This window comes from Hyperolius riggenbachi, chromosome 4 (genome assembly GCF_040937935.1).
Source record: "Hyperolius riggenbachi isolate aHypRig1 chromosome 4, aHypRig1.pri, whole genome shotgun sequence".
NCBI classification, from domain to species: Eukaryota; Metazoa; Chordata; class Amphibia; order Anura; family Hyperoliidae; genus Hyperolius; species Hyperolius riggenbachi.
Genome location: NC_090649.1, coordinates 422,706,504 through 422,719,186, shown reverse-complemented (window position 1 = coordinate 422,719,186; position 12,683 = coordinate 422,706,504). Strand labels below are relative to the sequence as shown.

The window sequence follows — 12,683 nt, the reverse complement described above, 5'->3', positions numbered from 1 at the left end:
TGTAGACTGAAGTGGTTAACCAGTACACTATCCAGCCACTAAAATAGCATATGGTTTCTATTGTTAATAAAAAAGCACACAGGTTTGATTGACAGCCCCAACCCCATGCTTTATCACTATTGCACAGTAGATGGCTTCTGCCACTGTCAGGAGAGCAGCTGACCATAGCTCTCCAAGTTACTTGATCAATGTGATTGTGTGACTTAAGCAATCACTGTGCTAGAGGAAACAAAGATGCTGTTCCAAATCTACTCTCCTCACAGTTCTGCAGTGTGAGGAGAAAAAAGGCTGGTGAGGAATTCTGGATTGTGATGAGAGAAAAGGCTGGCAATTCATTCTGCAGTATGACAAGAGAAAAGGCTGGCAATTTATTCTGCAGTGTGACATGAAAAAAGGCTGGCAATTCATTCTGCAGTGCGAGTAGGGAAAAGTCTGGTGAGTAATTCTTGAGTGTGAGGAGAGAAAAGGTTGTCAATTCATTCTGAAGTGTGAGGCGAGAAATGGCTGGTGAGGAATTCTGCAGTGTGAGGAGAGAAAAGGCTGGTGATTTATTCTGCAGTGTGATGAAAGAAAATGCTGGTGAGGAATTCTGCAGTGTGAGGAGAGAAAAGGCTGTGAGGAATTCTGCAGTGTGAGGAGAGAAAAGGCTGGCGAGGAATTCTGCAGTGTGAGGAGAGAAAAGGCTGGTGAGGAATTCTGGAGTGTGAGGAGAGAAAAGGCTGGTGAGGAATTCTGCAGTATGAGGAGAGAAAAGGCTGGTGAGGAATACTGCATTGTGAGGAGAGAAAAGGCTGGTGAGGAATTCTGCATTGTGAGGAGAGAAAAGGCTGGTGAGGAATTCTGCAGTGTGAGAACTGAAGAGAGAAAAGGCTGGTGAGGAATTCTGCAGTGTGAGGAGAGAAAAGGCTGGTGAGGAATTCTGCAGTGTGATGAAAGAAAAGGCTTGTGAGGAATTCAGCAGTGTGAGGAGAGACAAGGCTGGTGAGAAATTCTGCAGTGTGAGTAGAGAAAAGGCTGGTGAGGAATTCTGCAGTATAAGGAGAGAAAAGGCTGGTGAGGAATTCTGCAGTGTGAGAACTGAAGAGAGAAAAGGCTGGTGAGGAATTCTGCAGTGTGAGGAGAGAAAAGGCTGGTGAGGAATTCTGCAGTGTGAGTAGAGAAAAGGCTGGTGAGGAATTCTGCAGTATGAGGAGAGAAAAGGCTGGTGAGGAATTTTGCAGTGGGAGGAGAAATGTCTTTCATCTAAGGCACACTTTAAGTAGCCAGAGTCTGCTGATACTGAAGTGGTAAACATCTAACCCTTAACATTAACTCCTCCCTGTTGCCTATCACTGACCTTTCTTATCCATTACATTTTAAACTAACCTCCCATAACCCAACCTTAACCATCCTAATCTGCTCCTAATCCTTACCAATACCTATCATTCAGCATCTGTCTCGGCTTCAGTGACTACTAGTACCCAGTCCTTCGTCCCTTCACTGAAATCTTCTTGTCATCTGTGCTTAATAGTAGTAATGGTGCTGAGTGGAACACTAAACAAAATGGTAAAGTAATAGAAAAGAGATTTTCTCTTACTTTATTGGATCAGGGACATTTGTACTTGTAATAGGAAGTAAGGAAGTATCCAAATACGGCATAAGACAGGAATAAAACTGAACAGAAATTTTTACATTTTCCCACTGTATGAAACAAATGTTTTAATATGGTCTGTGCCTGAAGAGATGTTTTACCTCACTTACTGTTCGCTGTTTTGTAAAGGAAATCTCTAATGAGAACAATATGGAGGCTGACGTGTTTATTCCTTTTAAAAACATGATAGTTGCCTGGCTGTCATGCTAACGTTTGGCTTAATAGTGTTGGAGTCCCACATCTGGGGCAAGCATGGAGCCAGTGAAGTCAGACTTGAGTCAAAACACCTGATCTATATACTAGTTAAGATGAACGCTGGCTATATACCATACAATCCTTCACTATACAGTCCCATCACTTCCATGTAGTATGTGTGCTTACCTTAACAATCTGTTCAAAGTATTTTCAGTCTGTTTACTCTACTACTACTGAGATGTGGCAAAATTGTACAACTAAGATTGCATAGTGTAGTCATTCAAAAAGAATTAAGAGGATCCCTATAGCAGCCAGGAAAGTAAGTAGGATTTTTTCCTAAATGGGAAAAAGATGGCCGCCTCCATATCCCTCTCACTCCATTTTTCCTTTAAAACGTAGCTTTTGTTTGACGTCATGTCAGACTATTGCAGAGGATGTTTTTTTCTACCCCAAAATCATGTTCTTATTATTCTTCTTATTATTATTTTCAGCAATCATCAATTGAAAAAAACATTCCTAAAAAAAAGTAGGTTAAAAAAGTAATATTTATTTATTTATTTATTTATTTATTTGTTGTATTTATAAAGCTTATATTGAGTAATTTCCTGCTTGTTGTGAGTTTTAAATGTATTTTATTGGTAAGGTTTGAAAATAACCCCTTGGAGTAACTCCAGAGAAAAGCTAATATGATATTGTTTGTTTGTTTTTGCCTGTTTTTGACCAGGACCATATTGCACAATTGATTTCCCACTGATATTAGTTCTTAGAGTTTAGCATGAACCCAATGGATTATTGTAGGCTCTTGCCTGGCATGAAGGACTGATGGAGAACCAAAACATTTTAAAGTAACAATACATTTTATCTTTCACTTTCCACAGTTTACTAAAGGTTTGAATGGGTCAGTGAGCACCAGAAGTCCTGCATTAATAACTAACCTAAGATGTATTAAAAAATAAAAATTCTGTGCTCTAGTGCATGCATGTGTTTGCATTCGTACAACTTTTTTTGTCTGGTTACACACGTGAGGACACCAAAGACTAGCCATATTATATAAGTTGATGCTTCTTTTTGGTACCATTTTATTATATCAAGGTTTTATAAAAAAAAAAAAAAATTGTAGACAGTTTTAGTCTTCTTAATTATATACTGGTCCTAAATTGCTCCTCCAAAAATGTTGAAAACTCTGGTGAAATGTTTAGAGCAAACTGGAATGGTATTTCACAGTTACCAAGCATCTTATGGTGTATCATTTTGGATAATTTAGCAAACCTGGACTTTAGGTAAGTATATCTACCTCCTATACACTTCCAGTCGCTATTCCTCTTCACTATTATAGTGTAAATCATATACATATATATATATATATATATATATATATACATATATATATATATATATATATATATATATATATATATATATATATACATATATATATATATATATATATTTATGTGTAAATATATATATATATATATATATATATATATATATATATATATATATATATATATATATATACACACATTATTATTTTTTTCATGTTGCACTTACACATTGTATTTATGTGTGCAAAGACTATTTGTTGCTTTTTTTTGCAACACTTGCACTTTACACAAGCACTTTATTCTAAACTCAGAGATGGTTTAAATCCTGAACTAGTGCTGAGTGATTTATTTATAACTAAGTGCTTTGGTGCTGCTATGCTACATAACTTAAAATGGTTTTTATTGAGTAATATAAATATAATTGTTGATTTACATTGATTTATGGAATAGTGCTGCTGTGGGTCATTCTTTTTCTTTTTTTATCTGCCATAGGTTGCCTCATTTGACCCAGCACATCCGTTTTGCAGTGTATGGTGCAGCTATTTGCGTCTTCATTGTCTTATTAATTATATTTATATTTTTTAAAGCCATAATTGTTTTGTTACACAGTGATTAAACTGAGATGCACATTTTATACCATTTTGAAACCACCTTTAGAGCTTTTAATTATTTTTTAAAATGTATAAGGATAAAGATCACAATGTATCCTAAGATATGTAGCATTTTTCCCCTTTCAATATTTTCTTAAGCATTTTAAAAGGTGTAACATTTTCAAACAGTTTTATTGGTAAATAGATTAGTATTAGAAATAAATTGTTTATTGCGGTAGTTATTTGTTAGTTTTTAAAGACTTTAAATAGCAAAAGAAAATGTATTCATTCAATATGGCTTTACAAAAATTAGAACTTCCCTGTTCTTCGGTAGGGCTGAAGCATGCAAAAGAACTCTCTATGTATTTTCAGGTTTTAGAAGATTGCAATTGCAATCTGAGCAGAATACTCTATGTGGTCTAAATTACCAGCTGTGACTCAATATTTAAACCCTTATCTAAGATTATAGCTATACTTCCATTTAACTCCCCCCTACTGACACATCCTCCAGTTGCTGACATGGGTACTTTATTTTTTTTTTATATTTGGATTGTTTCTATATATTATTGTTTTGAATAATATAATGCTTGTAATATGTTTGTAGATGTGCGCTAGATCAGGTAAATAATCAGTATCTTCCTGATATTAATCATTTACCACTTTTTGCACCATTAGATATTAGACAAGATTTTCAGTAAAATCTTGACTGATATTGATCATGCTAACACCACTGCTAGCTATGTACTGCATGATGCAGTACAACGCCATGGCAACCTTAATTACTTACTACTGCACCCTTTCTCCTGAAACTTGTGGTAAGATAAATGATGTACTTACTGGATCAATAGTCCTTTTTATGCAATATTTCAATAAAAGTCTAAAAATTTTGCAGTTGAGTGGTGAGAAGGTAAGCCAACATTTACCTTCCTTTTGAGCTGTTTTTAATTGTTTTATTATATATCAGACAACACCAGTAGTTTATTATTTTTATAGGTATCACCACTGTTGGGGGGGTTGAACTGTTTGTTTTTTTCATAAGATTATTTTTTGGAGCAGCAATCTACATCTAAATCAAGACTAAATGGGGATGGCACTTCCCCATATGCACACTTGAATGGTTGCTTTTATCAGCAACCAAGAATTGTGAGTATATGTTCATCTACTTAGCTCCCTCCACAACTCACTACTAATATACTACACCAGGTCAGGCTCCCATCGTCCCTGTGTTCCCTCTTGATCCTGCTCTTAGTCAAATCTAAAACTGTGGTGTAATGTATGGTCTCTTTAATCATAACCCCACCTACACACTATGGCCTCAATTCACTAAGCTTTATCAAACACTTTATCAAACGTTTGATAATTTACCTCACGGGTAAAATCTACTTTTTAATTCACTAAGGTGTTATAGATTTTTTGAACGTTTTATCGATAAAACATCCAATAAATATATAACACCTTAGTGAATTCAAAATTAGATTTTACCCATGAGGTAAATTATCAGACGTTTGATAAAGTGTTTGATAAAGCTTAGTGAATTGAGGACTATGTGTAAACATAAGCCGTTAAGTCTTAATAGTCAAATCCTTCTTACCTTGTGCATTATTGCTTTGTCCCACTTTCCAGCATTCTCAAAACGTCTACATAAGCTTTGTGAATTTTAAACAACCCGTGTAATTCACTCAAAGAAGTGGCTGAGCTGGCACACTCCCACACGCTGTTATTTCAGATTTATGAACATTCAACTATATATATATATATATATATATATATATATATATATATATATATATATATATATATAAAACCTCACTCGATATATTACTGTGAAATGTCATTTACATGTACTTGTTACATTTTATCACACAGTTAAAGGCAGGGATGGGCTATCGAGTACTGAAGTACTCAAATCCGGAATGCTAATGAAGGTTAATTAATGCACCTGTGCCGGTGGGATAGGGAGGTTAACTTACCCAGAAGTCCGGGGGTTCCTACGCATGTCACTGCTGTAATACGTGACCTATGGGACACGTTCCACCACTCACTACTGCACTGCCACGTCCTCCTTCTGGCAGAAGGAGGAAGTGCAAAGTGTGGTAGTGAGTGGTGGAACGTGTCCCATAGGTCACGTATTACAGCGGTGACATGCATAGGAACCCCCGGACTTCTGGGTAAGTTAACTCCCCCATCCCACGGGCACAAGTGCATTAATTAACCTTCATTAGCATTCCAAATTTGAGTACTTCAGTACTTGAAAGCCCATCCCTGGTTAAAGGATACCCTAGCCCTTGTAAAAATTTAAAAACGGGGGCAGCAGGCATGTGTAGTAGGTTCTCCTCATGTCCACTGCTCCCCCATTCTCCTCCGTCCCCCTCCGTTAAAGCCTACTGTCCCCCCAAAGCTACTTTCTGGTTGTGAGGGTCGATGTGCACTGCACAGGTGCTGTTGAGCGGCACGCGTCCTCAATCACACACCCGCGGCCAGGAGCGATCTGTGCATACGCACTACGTAGTTGTGACTGCTCCCCCCGCTTTTGAATGCCTGCTCCTCCTGTTTTTGAATATTTACAAGGGCTAAGGTATCCTTTAATCTAGTGTGTTCCTACCCCCTCCCTTAGATTATAAGCTTCTGGTAGGGTCCTCCTCTCTAGTTTATCCAACTTGATCATGCACCCCTTCACTTGGTACCCTTCCTGTGGACCAACTTGGACTTGAACTATCTCTAAGACTTAAGGTGTACCAGAGACCAATTTAAAAAAAGTTTTATACATACCTGGGGCTTCCTCCAGCCTCTTGTGCAAGAATCGTTCCCACGCCACGACTGGCAGAACTAATGGGACCCGATACCGGAGCTGTAGGTAGCAGAGGATGGCGGCGTGGGAGCGATCCGTGCGCATGAGGCTGGAGGAAGCCCCAGGTATGTCTAAAACTTTTTTTGTAATTGGTCTCTGGTTTGCTTTAAAAACTCCATTGCATGCTTGTATCTTGTTGTCTGTCTCCCTATTTATCTATTGTTGAGCGCTGTGTAAAATATTGGCAGTGGCACTTTATAAATAAGTAATAATAATTATAATAATCAGTGATCAAAATCACAATATCTATAACTAAACTGTGACTGCAAAATAAATGCTCATATTAATATCTGCAGGAAACGGGAAGGCGAACAGATCTGATTTGTTTAGCCCTAATGGCGGTTAGCGATTGCTGTAATTAGCTAGCATTCTAAGTACTGAAAACATGGAATTCCCAGACAGCTCTTGAGTAGGTTTATCACTGATATAATGACACAACTTTCATGTTTCTTCATTAATAAACCACTAGTTCTGTGATTAATTGGTTATGTATTGGTCACATCCGAAATTCAGGAAATATCATAAATATTAATCTTCTGTGTCAAGATTAAGAACAAGCAGAATGCTTATCATCATCTCGCTTATTTTATATACCCCACAAAAAATGATTTTTTTCCCCAGCAGAGGGCGCATGAAGTCCTTAATTTCCAGGAGCCATCTTGTGACCTGGAATATATCACGTCACTTGTGACCTTTAGACCACAACTAATAGTCTTATAAAAGACAACAGCTCAGCTACAAGTGTGTGTCGGCCCAAGGCAAACACTGGCTGCTATTCTTTAGTCATGGTGAGTTAAACTTTTGTGCATCTGCTGTAAGTGAATTCATCTTTCACAGCCAAACAATATGATTCTTCTCTATGGCCTGAAAGCTTAACAATTTGGCAGGCTTTGTCAAATATAATTGCAAATCCATTAATTGGAGCAGCTTTTAACACGATTATCCTTCAAATCAAATACAATTTTGTGATGTTGAAAATACATTTTAAAATGACTACGTTTATATTTCTCCATTGTAATTTTTCTTTTTCTGTGTGATAAAATCATATGTGGAGTGTTCTATATATGCATTAAAGCTACTTAACTTGTGGAGTTCTGTTTGGAAATCCTTAGAAGTGCATTAGTATTCTAGCATGTTTTAAAGTTGACTTAAACTCAAGATAGAACGTTTTTGCCTCTAGTATTCCCATAACATTGACCTTCACATAGAGTAAGTATAATTTAATAACAAAGGGAGGGAATTCTTATGCTTTAAAGGATATCCGTGGTGAAAATAAACTGTTGAGAAAAACAATTGTATCTATCCTCCTTCTCCTAAAAATGACTTTTCTAGCTATCCCATAGTTTTATTTTATATTAAAATGGTTTTTAAGTTGTACTGTTTCATTGTCTCTGCTCAATGACACCTTCATTGAAGTATACTAGAGCTCAAATCTATTAATTATTTATCTCTTTTCTGCTTTCAGAAGCCATTTACTGACAGGAAAGTATTTTATGGCTGTAATTACTTATCAGTGAGGGTTATGCTATAGTCTGACCCGGGCCGACCTGGTCTCGACCCGGACAGAAACTGTCACTTGCATACCTGATGTTTAACTCTTTCAGGCAGAGAAAGAAAAAAAGGAACACAGCCTAGTTATTTGTGTGCTAGGCACTGTACATACACATGTCTATCTCATCATGTCACATGTCACCTCGGTTGTCCTTTAAAAGTAGAGCTGTAAGTCTATGGATTCCCATCCTAGGCAGCTGGCAATGAAATTATAACAAGATTAGCCACACTCCTCCTCCGTCTTGTTGTTTATTGTAAAATGCAGGGTTGCACTACCTGCAGTTGTGTCCCCCTTGACAGTCAGTTTCTCATTAGACTGGAGTAAGGAGTTTACATATTAATTAATTTTCCCTCCTCCTTATTTTTCTATTTTTATCCTCAATAAGTTTATTTTATAGCTCCATCTCTTACCCACTTGAGGACCGCGTGGTTTTCCTATAATCTGTGCTGCGTGGGCTCTTTAGCCCGCAGCACAGATCAGATTTCAGTCAGGGCTACCAGACTTCCCCCCTTTTTTCCCCACTAGGGGGATGTCCTGCTGGGGGGGTCTGATCGCCGCCGGCTGTTTGAGGGTAGCGGGGGGGCTCCTCAAAGCCCCCCTCCGCAGCGCTATTCCCCCCTCCCTCTCTTTCCCTCGCTCCTGTCCTCTCTATGGGCAGTACAGAACGGCGATCCGTCCTGTACCGCCTCTGATAGGCTTCAGCCTATCAGACGGCGGCGATCCCCGGCCAATCAGAGGCCGGGGATCGCCAATCTCCTTTACGCCGTAGGATGTAAACACAGGGGATTTCTTCCCCGCGTGTTTACATTTCGCCTGCGAGCCACGATCGGAGGCTCGCAGGCTGTTCACGGAGACACCCTCCGTGAACTGACATGGAACGGCCGCTCGAACGAGCGGACGTTTCCATGTAAATCCACTTACGACCAGCCGCCGCCTATCGGCGTTAGGTGGTCGTTAAGTGGTTAAGCTTTGTAACCACTGGCGATTTTCCCAACGATTTTCTCGACGACTTGTGATTTTTACACATCGCGAGGAGGGTACAGGCGCACAATTGCCAACGTCGCTTAGCGTTGCGCAGATGACGAAAGACTGTCACGATGGATCAGATCTTTAGGATCCCTGATGACAACGCACAAAGTACCATGATCGCTGTAAGTCTCATTTGCACCGCCTTGTACCCCGCGTGACCTCGCGCTTAACCTGTTGACGGGAAGAGGCGTCGCTAGCGACCGTCATCAAGGGGACATAACTAGACCCGTCTATCGGTGACCACGCGGCTTTATAGGACTAGTCTATAATCAGGCAGATCTGTCAGTTATTTACTGCCTACTGTTAGTGAAAGCAATATAGGAAAAGGTGATTTATTGTGCAATTTACTTTGGGAGAAATTTACATTTGATATGTATTTATTTAAAATGTTACAAATGATATTGGTCTTCTAATAGCTAGCATATGCTTTTTTGCCTTGTATTGGCACACAGAACGGTACATGCATGCATATAAGAGAGTCTGCGGATGCAACCTTTTCTGTAACATGCACTTAGCTTTCCGTATCAGTTTGTAATCAGAGAATTAGTGCAATTTTATAGAGCTCACTAAATACTGTCTTGAGAAAAATATAGTGGGGGAAAAAAATCATTTATAGCTACAAAAGAGGAGGGAAAGAGAAAACAATTATTTCACTGTCAGTAATAGGTAATGTTTTCTAAGGGAGTGGAAAAATGCACATACAGAGTTTCTGTCCACTTAAAGACGTTGGACCAGATGAACTAAGCTTGTGTCATGTAAAATGCTTTCTGCTTCAATAAACAGTACGCAAATGCATTTTTGATTTGCATCGGATAGCAAGTTTCAGTCTGTACATATCTAGAGGTTCAGAAATGTGAAAGAGGAACAATAACAACATATAGTAGAATGAAGACAATTATCTAGGATACCCACGTTTACATTTATTATCCTGGTTTTAGCATCAGAAACAACTCCTATAGTTATATATTGCTGTATATTGGTATGGACTTCCAAATAGGCTTAGCCAAGGCTGTTTATTATGCAGAATTCCCCCCCCCCAGCATTCTTGTAGACCAGCTATATTTTCTACTGGCTTTAGAACTCTCAGCAAATGACTATTCCACAGAGATCACCTGCCAGTACTAAAGATGTTGCCGCCTGTGATGAATTAAAGAAAGTCCATTGGGGAGATGAAAGATTTTACATTGGGCAAACATTGACTAAATAATTTATAAATGAATATCGTAAAAAAAAATAAAAAAATATTCAGTACATATATGTAGCACTAAGCCGTCCTAAAACTTGCCTGGATTTAATTTTTATTTCTTTACTAGTGAAAACATATATAAACCAGCGCTATATCTACGCAGACAAGGCAGTTACGGTAAAAATTGTTTTTTTTTTTTTTGTTTTACCCTCAAATTCCTTTCCATAACTTTACTTTATATCTTGACATGTTGTAATAGCATAAAGGGACCTTGAGTGCAGGCTAAAAAAAAATAAAAAAATTATTCAGTCTGTTATTTTGACTACAGTTCCTCTTTATGTTGACTTCCTGTGTCAGCACCATATTAAAAGTATTTGTCTAATGGCACTATACGTATGATCAACTTTACAAGTTATCAATATTTTCCTAATCAGAAATTGAAGAATATCAACAATTTTACTCAGGGCCGGATTTGTACTCTTTACCGCCCAAGGCCACTGTCACCAGCCGCCCCCCCCCCCCCCTCCCTTTCTGTATAGCTAATCAGATGATCCCTCCCCCTTTCCCTCCAGTATAGGTAGCCAGATGACTCCCTTAATCCCTCCTTTTTCCACCCTTCTTTTAAGTATCAGTAGCCAGCTTGCCTTCACACCGCAGCAGCCATCAGTGCCACTTATTTCTCCGCTAGTCTCCAGTGCAGAAGCTTTCTCTTCCTTTCCATCTCCAATGCTGCCCATGTCCATAGCCCTGGCCACAATTCAAACGTTCACAGAGAGCTAGGTGGCTGCTGCTCAGGCGGTTGGCAGCAGAGTGCATTGCAGCATTTGCAAGCTTGCAAATGTTGCACCAGTTTTGCCTGCTGCTTTGATGCCCTTCCTCCTGTGGTGCCCTAGGCCATGGCCTAGGCGGCCTTGGCCTAAATCTGGCCCTGATTTTACTGCTTTGCACCACTTGATCTAAAATTTACTTTCAACATAAATGTGAAGGAATATAGATGGAAGTGCAGCGATCACCAGCTTTCTACCACATGGTGCAGTAAAAATCTATCTGGCTGTTCATTGCTCTGTTTCCTCCTGTGGTCCTCCTGTTCACTGAACTGATTAATCCAAAATCCATTGCATAGACCATTTTTTTAGTTATTCAAACATTGTAATACACTGGTAGATTTTTCTGATTGATAATTGGCAGTTTTGATCATTTGATGGAGTCTGCTAGAAATCAATGCCATAAAAGTTTCCCAGTCAATTTTCGTCCAAAATAAATTGATTCAGTTGATCATGCCAGATGAAAGATTTTGTGGGGGAGGACTGACCCAGCAGGCAATGCGCACAGATTTGTAATTGACTTCATACAAATCTGTGCACAGTGTATGGAGAAATTCAATCAGATAATTCCCTATCTGATCAGATAAGGATCTGAAAAGGATCTGTTCGTTGCCTGGCCACATCAACCAGTGTATGGACACAGAGCTGGGACAAGGCCTTCCAGCACCCAAGGCTGAGACACCAAAGTGCGCACCTTTTTCCCTCCCACCCCAGCTGTCACACACTGATTGCTATTAGACTAAGAGGTTCCCCAGGTTCCCAAGGGCCCCCAACACCTTAATCTCTAGTTATCTGGCTTGCAGTCACTGCCATGTATCTTTTTTCTTATTTCTCTCTGCTTCAAACACAATAGGGGAATGGTAGCTGAGCGAGTTGTGCCCGGAGGCTGGAGCCTGTCTTGCCTCTGCCTCGTCCCTATATGGACAGCTTGCAGTGGACCCGAGGTGGGAGTGATGTGAAGGCTGCCGTGTTTATTTCCTCTAGCCAGTGGCCTGGCAGTCCTGTTGATCTTCTGGCATCAGTAGTGTCTGAGTCACAGCTCTGAAACAAGCATGTGGCTGATCCAGTCAGACTTGAGTCAGAGTACCTGATCTGCTGCATGCTTGTTCAGGGTCTATGGCTAAAAGTAGTAGAGACACAGAATAAGTGGGACAGCCAGACAACTTGCATTGTTTAAAAGGAAATATATATGCCAGCCTCCATATCTCTCTCACATCGGGTCCCATTTAAAGGGATCCTGAGGGTAGGCTAAAAACGCAATTTGGAGTTACCTGAGGCTTCCTCTAGCCCTGTAGCCCGCAAGCTCCCCCATCATCCTCCTGGCTCCTCTCTCGGTCCTGCTGGTGGCTCCGTTAATCGGCATAGGATAATGTTCCCTGAGCCAATGTCACACTGCTTGAGAATTCCTCCAAAGGCTCATTTCCATTCATTAGAACCAAGAATCTGCTTACTTCTTACAAATATGGAATATTAATTACAGTAGAGTCCCAGTTATTTTTAA

General features: G+C 39.4%; 1 protein-coding gene across 1 annotated transcript in view; it reads left to right on the top strand.

The window, feature by feature from the left end:
- The first annotated feature begins 7,296 nt into the window (after window positions 1–7,296).
- The window catches only part of LOC137570912 (bifunctional protein GlmU-like), an 82,346-nt gene continuing 76,959 nt past the window's right edge, over window positions 7,297–12,683 (top strand). Inside the window, exon 1 of the mRNA XM_068279615.1 lies at window positions 7,297–7,379. Within this exon, the coding sequence (XP_068135716.1) occupies window positions 7,377–7,379 (3 nt within the window). The 5' untranslated portion in view covers window positions 7,297–7,376. The remainder of the gene's footprint in view (window positions 7,380–12,683) is intronic.